This window comes from Mustela erminea, chromosome 3 (assembly GCF_009829155.1).
Source record: "Mustela erminea isolate mMusErm1 chromosome 3, mMusErm1.Pri, whole genome shotgun sequence".
NCBI lineage: Eukaryota > Metazoa > Chordata > Mammalia > Carnivora > Mustelidae > Mustela > Mustela erminea.
Genome location: NC_045616.1, coordinates 137,403,090 through 137,416,841, shown reverse-complemented (window position 1 = coordinate 137,416,841; position 13,752 = coordinate 137,403,090). Strand labels below are relative to the sequence as shown.

At 44.8% G+C, this 13,752-nt stretch overlaps 1 protein-coding gene across 3 annotated transcripts in view; it reads left to right on the top strand.

Annotated features, from left to right (window-relative positions):
* Positions 1 to 13,752, top strand: part of RAI14 (retinoic acid induced 14) — a 141,161-nt gene that overhangs the window by 17,147 nt on the left and 110,262 nt on the right. For all 3 annotated transcript variants that reach the window (XM_032337642.1, XM_032337641.1, XM_032337640.1), the window contains exon 2: positions 8,931 to 9,011. In XM_032337642.1, coding sequence (XP_032193533.1) covers positions 8,976 to 9,011 — 36 coding nt within the window. In that variant the 5' untranslated portion in view covers positions 8,931 to 8,975. The remainder of the gene's footprint in view (positions 1 to 8,930; positions 9,012 to 13,752) is intronic.

Sequence of the window (13,752 nt, the reverse complement as noted above, 5' to 3'; positions counted from 1 at the left end):
GTTCACATAATCTATATTCTGAGAAGTATTTGAGGCACTGGATGTAATGGGTATAGAAATTCGGCTCGCTCAACAGAACCATTGGGATCCCTGTAATGACATTTTCAGCATTCCAGAATGTGGAGAGTCCGAGTCCTCCCCATTTCGAAACCAATGAAACAGGCGGTAAGTCAATGTTTGACAAGTAAGTCTTTCTAGAGTAAAAACACAAATTAAATATAACCATGGATGAAAGCTACCCTCTCAATTCCTCTAAGGATTTTTCACTCTTTAAGTTTACAGATGGCCCTCCTTCTCACTTTTTGTCTTTGACATTTAAAAGACTGCATGAGTGTATTTCATAAAATTTACCAATTTCAGTCCACAGTTTAATCATTTTTGGAATCGTATAGTTGTACAGTCATTACCACAATCCCGTTTGAAACTGCTTCCCTCCCCCCAGTGAGATCCCTCATGCCCATCGGCAACCTCTGTTCCCACTTCCAGACGATCCTAATCTACTTGGTCTCTATAAAGTTGCCTTTTTTAGACCCCGTCCTACAAATGGAATCTCACAACATGTGATTTTTTATGTGTGACCTTCCCTTAGCACAGGGTTTTAAGTTCCATCCGTGTTGCAAGGCGTGCTGATGTTTCATTCCTTTTCAGCACTGGCTAGCATTCCATCCTGTTGGAAGGCCACAGTTTATTTACCTAGCTGGTGGCTCTTTGAGTAGCTCCCACCTCTTCCTAAGCACGAATACCGCTGCTGTCACCATTGGTGTACAACTTTGTGCGGACATATGTTTTCATTCCTCTTGGCGAGATCAAGGAGGAGTAGAATTGCAGGGTTGTGTGATGACTTTATATTTAACTTTGTAAGAAACTGCCAAACTGCTTGCCACAGTGACTTCTGGCTTTCCACGTTTTCTATTTTTACCAGTACCGTTTGAGGATTGGACCTGTATTCTTAAACTTGATCAGTTCTTTTGGGTTTCCAGATGGTTGAAGCCCCAGGCACAGACTGGAAGGAAGAAGCTAAGGTGCATAACGTGTGCCTTACTGCTTGGGGTTGATGATTAGCGAATGCAGTGCAGCGCAGCCTTTTCTCTGGAAAGATGAACAGTCATATGTTTAGATGGTGCTGTCGACGTCAACACTAAAGATTTAGGAACATGGAAAAGAAAGGGCATTTGAGAGATCTAAAAATAATCTCAACGTGAGGGATAATCCGGTGGAGTCTTTTTGCCCTAGCATGATTTTTGTATTCCAGAAGTAGTTAGTGTTGATTCAGCCTGTGCTTTTTAAATTGGGTGGATTTAGGGCTTGAGGTAACTTTGGGGCTTTTCCTTGGGTGGGCTTCCCAGAGCGCGTGAGTAGCAGATTTGACCAACTAGACAGTCATGTTGCCAGAGTCCTGGCCGACATTGCCTCGGTGCCGCTGACACAACTCATTCACGCACCTAGATCGGTTTTGGTTGATAGTCGGTGTGATTTTTAAAGAAGAATGATGTATTTGTGTCTCTGGAGAAACGTCATCCTCTAGATATAGGCAAGTTGTGACTACATTGGGGGAGATTAACGCTCTCAAGAGAGTTTTACCACATGACTATTATGATACGGTATCCGAATGACATTTACAATTTTAGAATTGAATGTGGTCATTCATTTTCTTGGGAAAAAGTGAGATATTAGTGCATTTTAGAAAGGATTCACTGCCAAAATGAAACTATTGCTTATGTCTTTTTCCCCCTAAACTTTTCCCTTTCTTATCATCTGGGCACTCTTTTAACAAGCCTGAACCTTAGTTCATAAAAACGATGACATCTATAAAATCTATAAAATCTATAAAATCACCCGGGCCGTATTTAATGCCAGGTAGAATTTGCGTGTTTTACGCATTCCTTTATTTATTGGTAAGTATCTGGTTTGCTGAATAAATAAGCCTCCGAAGATATAATCCTATTTTTTTTAAAGATTTTTATTTATTTATTTGACAGACAGAGATCCCAAGTAGGCAGAGAGGCAGGCAGAAAGAGAGAGGGGGAAGCAGGCTCCCCACTGAGTAGAGAGCCCAACACAGGGCTCGATCCCAGGACCCTGGGATCACGACGTGAGCCAAAAGCAGAGGCTTTAAGCCACTGAGCCACCCAGGCGCCACATCCTAAGATGTAATCCTAAAGCAGCTTTCTTTAATACCCCACTCTGAATTTTATTCTTTAAAGGTAGTATGTCCCTTGCCTCTGGATGAAATCTAGGACTTCAATTTTTAAAAATTCTGCAATTTCAACTGCAAAGTACCTTTTTTTTTTTTTAAATTGAGGTATAATTGATTTACCTCATATTGGTTTTGGGTGTGTGGTGTAATGATTCAGTATTTGTATACATTGCAGAATGCTCCCCACCATAAGAAGATCTCTCTCCTCACTTTCTCCTGGCATCTTGCTATCAGGCCTTGTGTAACTCCCAGGGTTAGGGGGGTGAATTGGAGGGGAGAGGGTGGGCATGGTGGGGGAGATCCTCCCCAGTCTCCACACACTCTGACCCTTTCTGTTACCGGTTTTTGAGCGAAATCCTTTGAAAATCTGCATCTGGTCCTGGATGCTTACTTTGGAAGGAAATCTCTTCATGTTTCCAGTTTAGCGCTGAGTATCCATTCGTTCATTGACCGTTGACTTGTTCAGCCGTTGTGAACTTGAGGGTTGACTGTGGAGAGTCTTGCTGAAGTTGGAGTTGAAGTGTTGCACCGATTTAGGATGGACTTTTTCCTTATTGAGCAGCTCTTTGAGTAGAAGTGGTAGAATCTCAGGCCAAGTAACAAAGGGGGGGGAGGATGGGCGTGTTGGTTTGGGAGGAACCTTGGCCTGCCCCTTGGGCTCTCCTATGAGGCTGATAAAATCTCTATCCTGAGAACTTGCCCCAGGAAGTTCTGTCTGATGGTCCTTGTTCTCAGTTGACTGTCACATTCCATTATTCAAAATGGGCGGTTCTCTGGGCTAAGGTCTGTGGTTGGGAGGCTGCTGTGTGAGGAGTGTAGCCCAGGAGAGGAGGGCAGGCAGGATGGTTTAAAAAGGGGCAGCTTGGCAAGACTTCATTGACCAAATGTTGTTTTTTCTCTTCTTTTCTTTTTTCAACTTATCGTTCTGTGTAGTGGTGAAATCTAATCCTGTTGCCTTCACTCAGATCCCAGTGCCACTAATCCAGTGCATCTGGGACCAAAGAGGGCTTGCCGAGGTCAAAGGAGTGAAGTGTAACGGCTATTCAGGTGCCTAACCTGTATCTTTGTTCTACATATTCATTCATGAATATGATTGTACGCTGATGGCCGGTGACAGAGTATAAGCAAAATGAAAATCCTACCCTAAAAATCCTCCATCCCAAAGTAAGTAAGCAGCTTGAGATGTACATTTTCAAATTTGTGGAAAGCTGATAATGGGAGTCTTGAACCCCTCATTCATATCCAGGTTGTAAAAGGGTCGGAGTATGTGGAGATTGGGAGAAGATCTTTCTTTGGAAGGACCATGCCATGATTCCCACTACATCTACTCAATGCCCCCCCTTTCACCCCCAGAGAAGCTTATAGGACTGCTTAACGAGATTGGACCGGTGTCTGACCTTCACAAATCTGAGGTGGACATGTCTTTTGCGGGAAAGCTTAGACAAGATGCCCTCTCCTCATCAGCTTGCCCAAACCCTGAGTTTCCTTTAAGGCCATGTTACGAAGACATCTCTGATTTTTTCCTGGCCCTTGAAGATTTCCACTCTTTGAATTCCTGCAGTATTTGACACCCGAATTATGAGATGTCATACCCTTGGTGGGCTTTGAATCCTCCTCAGTGTCTGCTGAGCGCTCTCATAACCCAAATGTGTGTTTAAAATTCCGTCTTACCGGGATAAGCACGTATCTGCTGTGGAAGAAGTCAGGTGAGGGGGAACAGTACTTACTGGCTTCTGGTTCCCATTTGATGTTCTTTATTCCGAAGCCATGGAGAGTGGTAGGCACAGGCAGAGACTTCAGGCAGCTTCTGACCCTGGGAACCATTTTGCTGGGATGAGGTGCTGTGTGCGTTGTCAAGGTCAATTTCTGGGGAAAGTTGACCCGGAGAGACCTTTTATAGAATGTGTTTGTTTTGCCAGACTGAGAGGATGGAGTGTTTATACAGCTTTTGGTCGAAATTCCTTCTTTGTTGCAGAGAGATTATTGTCTGAGGAAACAAGCACTTGAGGGGGAAGAGGTAGGTGCTGGCCAGCCGAGAAGTATTTTAATTTTAGTTCCTTACATTTGTTCAAGGTTTTATTCAGTGCTTTGGAGGGTGATTCTGAATTTTCTCAAAAAACCAAACCATACCCTGAAGCCAGTCTTGGAGGCTTAGCGTGGGTCAGTGTTACCGTGTTGCTGTAGAAGCCTCTCCACATTCCGCGATGGAAGGAGTCCGCAGGCAGAAGACGTTGTTCTTTATTCTGCTCCTCTGGCTGCCCCAGTGATTCCCAGGGATTGACCATAAACCATTGCCCTTGCACCTGGTGTGTCCTTGTGATGCGAGAAAACGGGCCCCTGTGTGCAGCTGCCATTTGCCTTTGTGCGTTCATAGTGCGCCCAGTGGCCATGGGGAGCCAGCTTGGTGCTCTCCGAGAATTTCCAGTGTGGAGGGCTCCCGTCCCCCCGACCTCGTTCCCGACTGCTGCACACCCCAGGATTGTGACAGATTCAAACACATCTGAGGCTTGACGATAATGATCTCTCCTACCTCCTGGAACCACGTCTCTAGTCAAAGTGTCCGTTACAGGTCTACTATCCCTGGGTCTAGAACAGTGTCTCCCCAGTCGAGTTGAACATCCAAATCACCTGAGGAGATTTAAAAAAAAAAAAAAAAGACATTTCCAAGCCCTACTTCTGATTATGCAATCAGAATACCTGGCTCTTCCAAGAGGACTCTCCCGGGCTGACAGAATTGGCAGTGTCGCCTTATGGAATAATCCGTGGGCCCTAGGTGGGGGTGCGTGGGGGTGCGTGGGGGTGGGCGTAACTTGAAGATAGAGGAGCTTTCTGACCACTTCATTTTGGGTGGGTTATGGTAGGGAAATCGCTAAATAAAGAAAATCTAGGAGCAACCACATTTTAGCGTTAAGGGCATTGCTTGCTAACCTTTGTTCCTTTGAAGTTCTTTTTTAGTTTGGTCCAGAGATTTCTAACCTGGAATTTTCCTAAGGCTAAGGATGAGGAAAGGTAGTGGAGATCATATCTGTATGTGTGTGTGTGTGTATATGAGAGAGAGAGAGAGAGAGAGAGAAAGAGAGAGAGCACGTGTGTACGCAAGCATGCTTTGTTGAGATACAATTCACGTTCTTTTCACTTAACCCACTTGAGTGTACAGTTGAATAGTTTTGGTATGTTCCCAGGTTGTGAAGCCATGACAATAGATTCAGCATCTCCCCAAAGGAAACCCTGTATGTGTTGTAAGTTACTTTTAATACTCAAAAAAATCTAACCTTCATGATAAAGCTGTACAGGTTAATATCAAGGTTTTTTGATATAGGCTAGAATTATAGCTGATAGAGGTTGCTCATGCTTAGCTTTGATTGAGAGCTACATTATTTTTGAAGGGAAAATGGGTTAATAAACCTCATTCGTTGGATGTTGGCTTTCAGGTGAGAGGGCAACAGGGTTGTGCATCTCTGCACTGTTCCATCCTCACCAGTTGACTTGATGTCACATGGTAACTGGTGACCAGCGATGGAAGCCATGTTTCCAGGACTTACTAGGTTTTTTTTTTTCTTTTTAAAGATTTTATTTATTTATTTATTTTAGAGAGAGAGAGAGCATGTGAGCAGGGGGAGGTGCAGAGGGGGAGAATCTCCAAGCAGGCTCCTGCTGAGCATGAGCCCGCCCCCCACCCAATGTGGGCCACAATCTCATGACCCTGAGATCATGAACTGACCTGAAATCAATAGTCACATGCTTAACTGAGCTACCCAGGTGGCTCCAGTGATTTCTTCTGGATTCAGCAGGCAAATATTAGTAAACTAATATTTCTGCGCAGTGGGTAAATGTGCTTTATTCTTGGAATAAGAGTCCTTACAACTTTTCCCATATATGTGTGACCCTTCGCCCTCGGTTTGTGCTATCCTGGTTAGGCTGGTGTACAGCTGATTCACTTTCACTGCAGCTCTTTTGAACCGAGTTGTCTTGAGCAAGTGGCTGGTCCAAGGACTGCTATCAGTGTAGCCAAGATATACTGATGTCGCTTGTTGTCAAGACAGGGTGTCACCTAATCTGGGATTTGGAAGTTTGGATTTGGGAATTGGGCCTGTGAGATTTCAGCAGACCCAAGGAAGTTCAGTCCCTGATTTGCCCATGGGTCTTCTTGGGGAAGAGAAGATGCCGGGGCACACAGAATCCAGCATCGTGTCAGGGGCAGCTTGCTTCCCGTTCGTCATGACTTCCAGGTGCTAGATCCTTCCATGAATAGCAGGAAAACAGTGACCTTTTACTAACTTTAATTACCCCCCGGGCTACAGTTCTTGTTTCTAAAAATTTCCAGAACCTCTTTACCCTTGACCTCTACCTCTTTCATCTGGGAGTTGTACCCATGGACCACCCAGCTATCACACACCCAGACCCATGACTCCAGGAAGACCTGCACTTCACAGCTAATATCTGCTCCTGGGAATTTTGGGAATTAAGTGCTTTATTTACTTAATCTTCTTCAAATAGGAGTTTGTATGTTCTTACTGCCATAATTAAAAAGAAAACAAGACAAAACAAGCACATAGGAAAAAGCACAACACCCACAAAAACCCCCATGAACTCAGATAAACATCTTACCCACCATTGTCTAAGACACTGTGTCCTACAACCAAAGGAATGCTCTGGGTGGTTCTCCCTTGGTGGGCTACACAGTTTGTAGACTCTGAAAGCCTTGGCTTCTCTTTTCTTCCTTTCCTGTTACATGGATTGGGCTCCTTGGTTATTGACCCTTCACCCAAAGGTGGAAGGAGTGGAACTCAAAGGCTGATTACTGTTTTCGTGGAGAACCATGAGCCCGTGGCGGTTTGTGAGTGTCTGACTACCATGATTTCTGCTTGGATTCATCAAAAGGTGGTTTGCTATGACATGAAAAAGGTCTGTTGTATAATCCTGCACTTTGACAGTTGGGTTCCCTGCCTCGTCTGCCTCACTTCGAGATTCTCAGACCTCACTGCGCAAAAGATACAAACAGGGAGATGCCTGGGCCCCGCTCCCTGAAGTTGTTTCCACAGGATGTGGACTAGGATTTTGCATTTAGGAAATTGTCCCCAGGGCCTTCTGATTCGGACTCATACTTACCAGCCAATAGCGAGAAGCTGTCCTGGAGTTTGCGCTCCGCTGTTCAGGTACCAGCCCAGCCTCTGGTTAAATGCTGGGCAATTAACAAGGTCTAATTACAGCATGTGTGGTTTCCAAGGCAACACAGTCAGGCCTGCTCAGGCTGGGAAGATGGAAAAGGACCCCAGTGAGACTGCAATGGGGTGTGGCCTCCAGATTAATGTCATCCAAGTGCTTTATGATTGCATGGGTTTTTGCCCCATCTGTCCCAAGCCCTGTTTAATGACAGCGGCAAAAATGAAAGTAAACAATGTTAGAATACAAGCCAGAATATCGCTGGACGACTTCTGGAGGCCATGATGAGGACCCGAGGAGGGATGAGCATAGCCACTCAGTTGCTTGTATTTTTCAGTTTTGTCCAGAATAAGTTTAGTCTTTGGTCAGAGTAAGATGGTGGAGGAACAGGAGATGACCTTGAAAGGCTTTTTGAAAATGAAAGGCCAGCTGCGATTAAACATTGAAGTGCTATTCCTTGGTGCTCTAATGGCTCGTACTGTTCAAGTTCGTCTGTTCTCACTTTGTCAGGTGAGGCTTGACGTGACATTTATTGAGCACTTCCTGTGTGCTGGGAACTTGCACCTAGATTTTCTTGCCCTTTTGGCTTAAATGCAAAGGTTCCATGCTCTGTAATTTTCCAATTTTTGAGGGTGGAAAAGATAGTCTATACTATATTTTAGCACAGGATTCTGTGTTTTGGTTTTAGTTTTGGACTCGTAGGGCAATGGGAAAGGCAGTCCACTGAGCTCGGGTTTCCTAATGTCTCTGAGGTTCCATCACCACCTCGGGACTTAGCTTGGATCAACCGTCTTAACTTCTGAAGGGTGACAACTCCTTGCAGAATCCAGTGAAAACTGGGAACTACCTTCCCTGGGGGAAAAAAGTACATATGTATTTTTTTTTTAAATTACATTCACTTTCCAGGAGACCTCAGACCTCCTCAAGGAGGTGATTTCCTAAGAGTTTGCCAGCTCCAACTGGGAATCCTTTGGTCCGTTGAGACCTTGGGGTTGGAGGATGGGAGCCTTTTTCATTGTTTAGAGTGGCTTCCAGCAGAATGAGGTCTTTGAAGAGGGAGGTTTTGTTGTTCCTGGTATTTTTTACTAACTGCCCTGAGCGTGCATTTGGGAGGGAAAAAAAAAAAAAAAAAAGAGAAGCCACGCTGAGAAAAATAAATAGGGAATGAATGGCATCTGGAATATGAACTGTTTTCCTTGTCACTCCTTACTCTCGTGGCCCTTCGGAAGGAGGCGATGGAGTGATCGTACCATGAACCCTTGCGGCATACAGCTCCTCTTGTACAGTGACCGGAAAACTCGTTCTACTTTTAACCTTGGGGAAGCTGACATTTAATAAAGTTTTGGTGAACTTGAGAGTGTCAGAAGGTTCTAGGGACTACAGCGAGGGGAAATAACATGTTCTTTACCACTTCTTAGCTTCTGATTCTGAACATCTTCCTAACTCAGTCCCGATGGCCCGCGGCCAAAAAGTCGTCATCTCATCAGGAGGGAATATCTGTGGGGTTTATTTGGGAACCTAAAGATTTAATTTTTTTTCTTTTTTTTTTTTTTTCCCATTCTCTGCTTAGGTGTTGAAAAATCTCTAGAGCTTGGGAAAGCTGACTGGACTAAACATGAAGAGCTTGAAAGCCAAGTTCAGGAAGAGCGACGTAAGTAGGTGGTGACTCACCGTCTGTCTGCTCCACGCTCCCTCTCCTGGGGCAGGAGTCACAGCTCTCCACTCCCACCGTGATAAGGCCCTGAGTTAATCAGCTACAGGAACCAGAAGCGCCCTGGCCCTCAGCTCTGGGTGGCTCTTGTGAATGGCGCGCTTCGTGCTGTTTGTGTCGATAGCTTTTGAAAATGACTTCTTCAGTCCTGTGCCTCGTAGAGAAAGAAACAGTCCATTCCAACATCTTAAAGAAAAGAATTGGTAAAAACCTTGGTATTTCTAAAGTCCCCCAAATCTGATTCAGAATGTCCGTTTTGGAGGAAGATGGCCTGGTGAGAGTAGTTAAGGAATTACGTGTTATCTTGGTTCATCTTTGGCTTTAAGAAGGTTTTTGTTTTTGTTTTTTCCAACTCTCTGTTAAGGTTTTTGTGGTAAAACAACAGTATCTCTTGCTGCCTGCACCTTGACTCCCCCTGAATTCCTGGGGTTCTTACTCATTTGTTATCCATCGTATAAGATTTTGGGTTGGAGGAACCAGTTCCGATGTCGGGTTATGAAACGAAGTCTCCAAGAGGAGAAACTGGAGAAAAATAGCATAACATTCTTATACACATGGTGTCTTAATGCAAGGTCACTTCCAAAACCCCGCTGGGACTCTGGATGCTTTGAACAGAATTGTTGAATGGGAGAAATTCATGGCAGGACATCAGATGGAAGCTAAGATATGTCAACCCTCATCCAGAGCTTGCTTGGCTTTCCTTTAAAATGAAGTAACCAGAGGTGAACCTGGATTTTTATCGTTTTGCCATGAATTCTAGGACAGGTTTGACACACCCCCATTTTTGTTTTGTTTTTTAAAAATTTTTTTAAAAAAGATTTTATTTATTTACTTGATGGACAGAGATCGCAAGTAGGCAGAGAGGCAGGCAGAAAGAGAGAGGGAAGCAGGCTTCCTGCTTAGCAGAGAGCACGATGTGGAGCTCGATCCCAAGACCCTGAGATCATGACCTGAGCTGAAGGCAGAGGCTTTAACCCACTGAGCCACCCAGGTGCCCCGACACACCCCAGTTTTTAAAATAAATGGAGGCTGTACCTTTGATGGCTAACAGGCCATAGGCGTACAGCTCCTTTTGGCTGAAGCTTATCTTTTGTGCTGATGGGGCCCAGACTAGTTAAGATGCCTGTGAGATGGTTGCAAATTTTTCTCTCACTTAGAGGTTAGAGCTAGAAAGGGATTTTAGGAAAAAATTGGGTTTTTTACCTTCGCATTCTTGAGGTAAGTTAAGTAGAACTCATAAAATGTGAAGTGACTTGGCCAGAGGCCTCCACTTTCCCCCTGGCCCCTGAGAGCCTTGGTCATCTGACTTCCTTAGCCTCTTGCCCCTGCTGCTCCCCTGAGAAACCCCTTCAGCCTCCCCATCTGCTGGCCCCATGATACCCAAGCCAGCAGAGCTCCTGTGGCTTTCAGTGAGGAGGGAAAAGTCAAGCAGCAGATATGGGTTTGTACATCTTGTGACCAGGTTAACAAATGTCTTTTCCATTCTAAGGAAATTTGGGTAGCTTCCATTTATACAAGCTGAGATTATTTTAGCAAAATTTAATCCGTCTAGAGTTCCGGGATATATGAACAGGGGCAGGGGGGAAATGACAGACACATAAACGTTGGGTTTAAAAAATTAAATACTGGTGGTAGGAGGGAGAGTGTTGCTGGAATCGAGGTTTTTAAATAAAAATGGGACTGTTTCCGCGATTAAGAATCCACAGTAATAACAGTATTAAAAGCTGCTGGGATTTGGCAGGAAGAAGACTGTGCTTTTGGAATTTGGTGCTAAGAGAAGAAATGTTAGAGATGCAGCTTGGGCTTCTGGAGCAAAGGAGAATGTTATCATGAGGCCAGACGGTATCAAATGGCTTTTCATATTTGATCAAAATATCAAATTTGGGGTCTGTGTATCAGTTTGTTCATCAGCCATGTGATAACTAACCATGAGGAAGGACTGACCTCGGTCAGGTACAATGCAAAGCTCATTGGGTGAAATTCATTGAACCGTACATGTTAGGTATTACCATTAGACTCATTTTACAGCCGGAGAAATGGAAACCTAGGAAGGTATAGTAACTTGTCTGGATTCTCAGAGCTCTACTTTGTACCATCCATTTTTCTGCCATGGCAGCCCCATTAAAAAGCACAGGCCTCCTAAAAGAAAATTTGGATGGAGAGTTGACTTTGGAACCCTTTGACTCCAGGCAGGAGCTTGGAAGAGTGACTTTGGATCCAGTTTGGTGCCCTTCGGCAAGTCTCTTACCTTCCTGACCCTCAGGTTCCTCACCTGAAGATGGGGAAAATCATGTGAACCTTACCGAGTTGTCATGAAGGTTAAATGTGCTGATGTATGTAAAACACACAGCGTAGGGCCTGGCATTCAGGTGATGCAGGGTAAATGCTGATTCCTTTATCTTAATCTGAAACCCCTGATAAAAAAATAGGGTTTGTAAAGTGTCTTTGGTCTGGAGGGCAGAGTAATCTGGTGACAGTTGCTGCCTCGAAGGGGGAAGCTGGGGTGAGTGGAGCAAGTAGGCTTGGTTTTCAATGTGTGTCTTGTGGTTTGAACTTTTTGGCATATGTATATGCACATACACATCACTTACTAAGCGAAAAACAAGTTTCAAATGATTTATATTTAGTTAAATGAGCCGAACTGGAATCTTCCTTACTGGAAGTGAGTGGTCTCTCTGAAATAACAATCCTAAACCACCAGCCATCAAATTTTCCTGCTTGTCTTTGTGTGAGGCTGAAGGGAGTAGAGGGAAGAAAGGGTTCTTTGTATTTCTGGGAGGTAGGAAAGAAGAGGGACAGCAGATCATGTTTGTGCTTTCATCAAGAGAAGGCAGGTGACCCAATGGTATGATCGCATTTCAGCCAGCCTGTTCCTGGGAGGTCTGCGGCCGATCAGTTTGAGGCCATTGAGAGCAAGGAGTGAGAAAGGACAAGAGTGGCCCAAAGGAGGCCCTCCTGGATGGCCTTAAGGTCACCGTGCCACTCCAGGACCATCATGCGTGTAGAGATTTAATCCTGGTGTCCTTCCCGGAACACTTTTGACTCAGCTGTCTACCCGGTCAAGAGCAGGTTTATGTGAGTATAACAGGGGGACGAGCCCAGCTCTCTGGGCTGTGGTTAGGGACTGTCATTGACCCGTTGCTCTCCGTGCACACTTGGGAGCCTGCAGGAACCCACAGGAGTCAGAGAGAATTACGAAGCTCAGCGCTTGCCCTTCGGTGGATGACATCTTTCACTTGACATGTATAACTTTATTTTGGGCATCCTTAAACTTGGGTTAGATTCTAGAGAACATAGAGGAGAAATGTGAGGTGCGCCTCTTGTCTTGAAAAAGCTCACAAACCAAGACAGGAGGAGAAAAAGTCCACGCAGGAAACAACCAAGGCGAAATACAAACCGGGTATGATGCAGAGAGTAGAGGGGGCCTTCCGCAGTGATGGTACAACCAGTTGTCAGATTGCAGGGTCTGGATGATGAATGCTGTCCGTTTTCGGAGGGGTTGAGTCATTGGAAATGGAGAGATTGGGGGAGCTTTACAGAGGGGGAGATTTTTCCCTTCAGGCCTCCAGGATTTGGAACATTGGCTGTGAGTGCACGGGGAGAGGAATGCTGGGGAGGGGGGTGCTGGGGGAGCCGGCCCCAGAGCACAGCGGGGAGGCTCCGTTTCAGAAACTTGCCCTTGACGCGCAAAACAGTCATACTTCAAGAACCCAGGAGAGAGCCTGTGGCGTGGCTGAGTCTTTTAATAAAAACATTATAAATTTTCACTCTCGTTTTAAAAATGGACATGCTTGACTTTTATGCTTATAAAATGAGCACAGAGTTTTAAATCCTCATTATTTATATCTTTTATGACTAGAGTTTGCAAGTGGCTTCTTTACCTCTTTAAATTTTTGCAGCCACCAGTACTCAGTTCCACATGGAAAAATGAGCTGTCATCATGCGAAATGAGGCCAAGAAGGTTGGGATTTCTCTTTGTTAAGAAAATGCTCAGGCTTCTGGAATTTCTTTGTCAATGCCAATTTTTGGTACCTTGAGTGAAATGGGTGGAGCCTGAGGGATCGGAAATGGGGTGGAAAGATCTTTGTAACGAATCTTGAGAAATGCCCCTTAGACATGACCGAGGCTTTCAAAGTTTACATTGGGGGCGTGCGTTTAATTTTAGGAAAGATTTGTTCCTAATTATGTTTTTCATTGTAATAGGGAAGCAGTGGACATTCCATGGGGGGGAAAAAAAAAAAGGTCAAGGCAGCCAGTTCAAAATGGCTGGCTCCGTGAGCTATGAAATCGGTGGTATTTCTTTAGGTAGCAGCTACTAATGATTGCAGCTTTCAGCCAAAGAAATGCACATGACCTGTGACTCTGGAGGAACCAGACACATCCTGCTCAGACAGGAGCCTGAATTTGTTGCCCGTGTGAGAGAACTGTTCTTAGGAAGGTCGATTATCCACATCTCTGCCAAGGTGGTTTTCTTTTTTTTCTCCCCAGGGAGTTTTTGGTCATTTATAATAAGGTTTTACAGACGCCCGAGTCTCCCTCCCCACCATGTATGCGCGTGTGCACGCACACACACACAGACACACACACACACACACACACACACACACAATGGGAATATTTAAAATCCAAGTCTCTCTGTTGACTGAAGAACCTTGGCCAAATCTTTTGTAAAGCTAAGCCT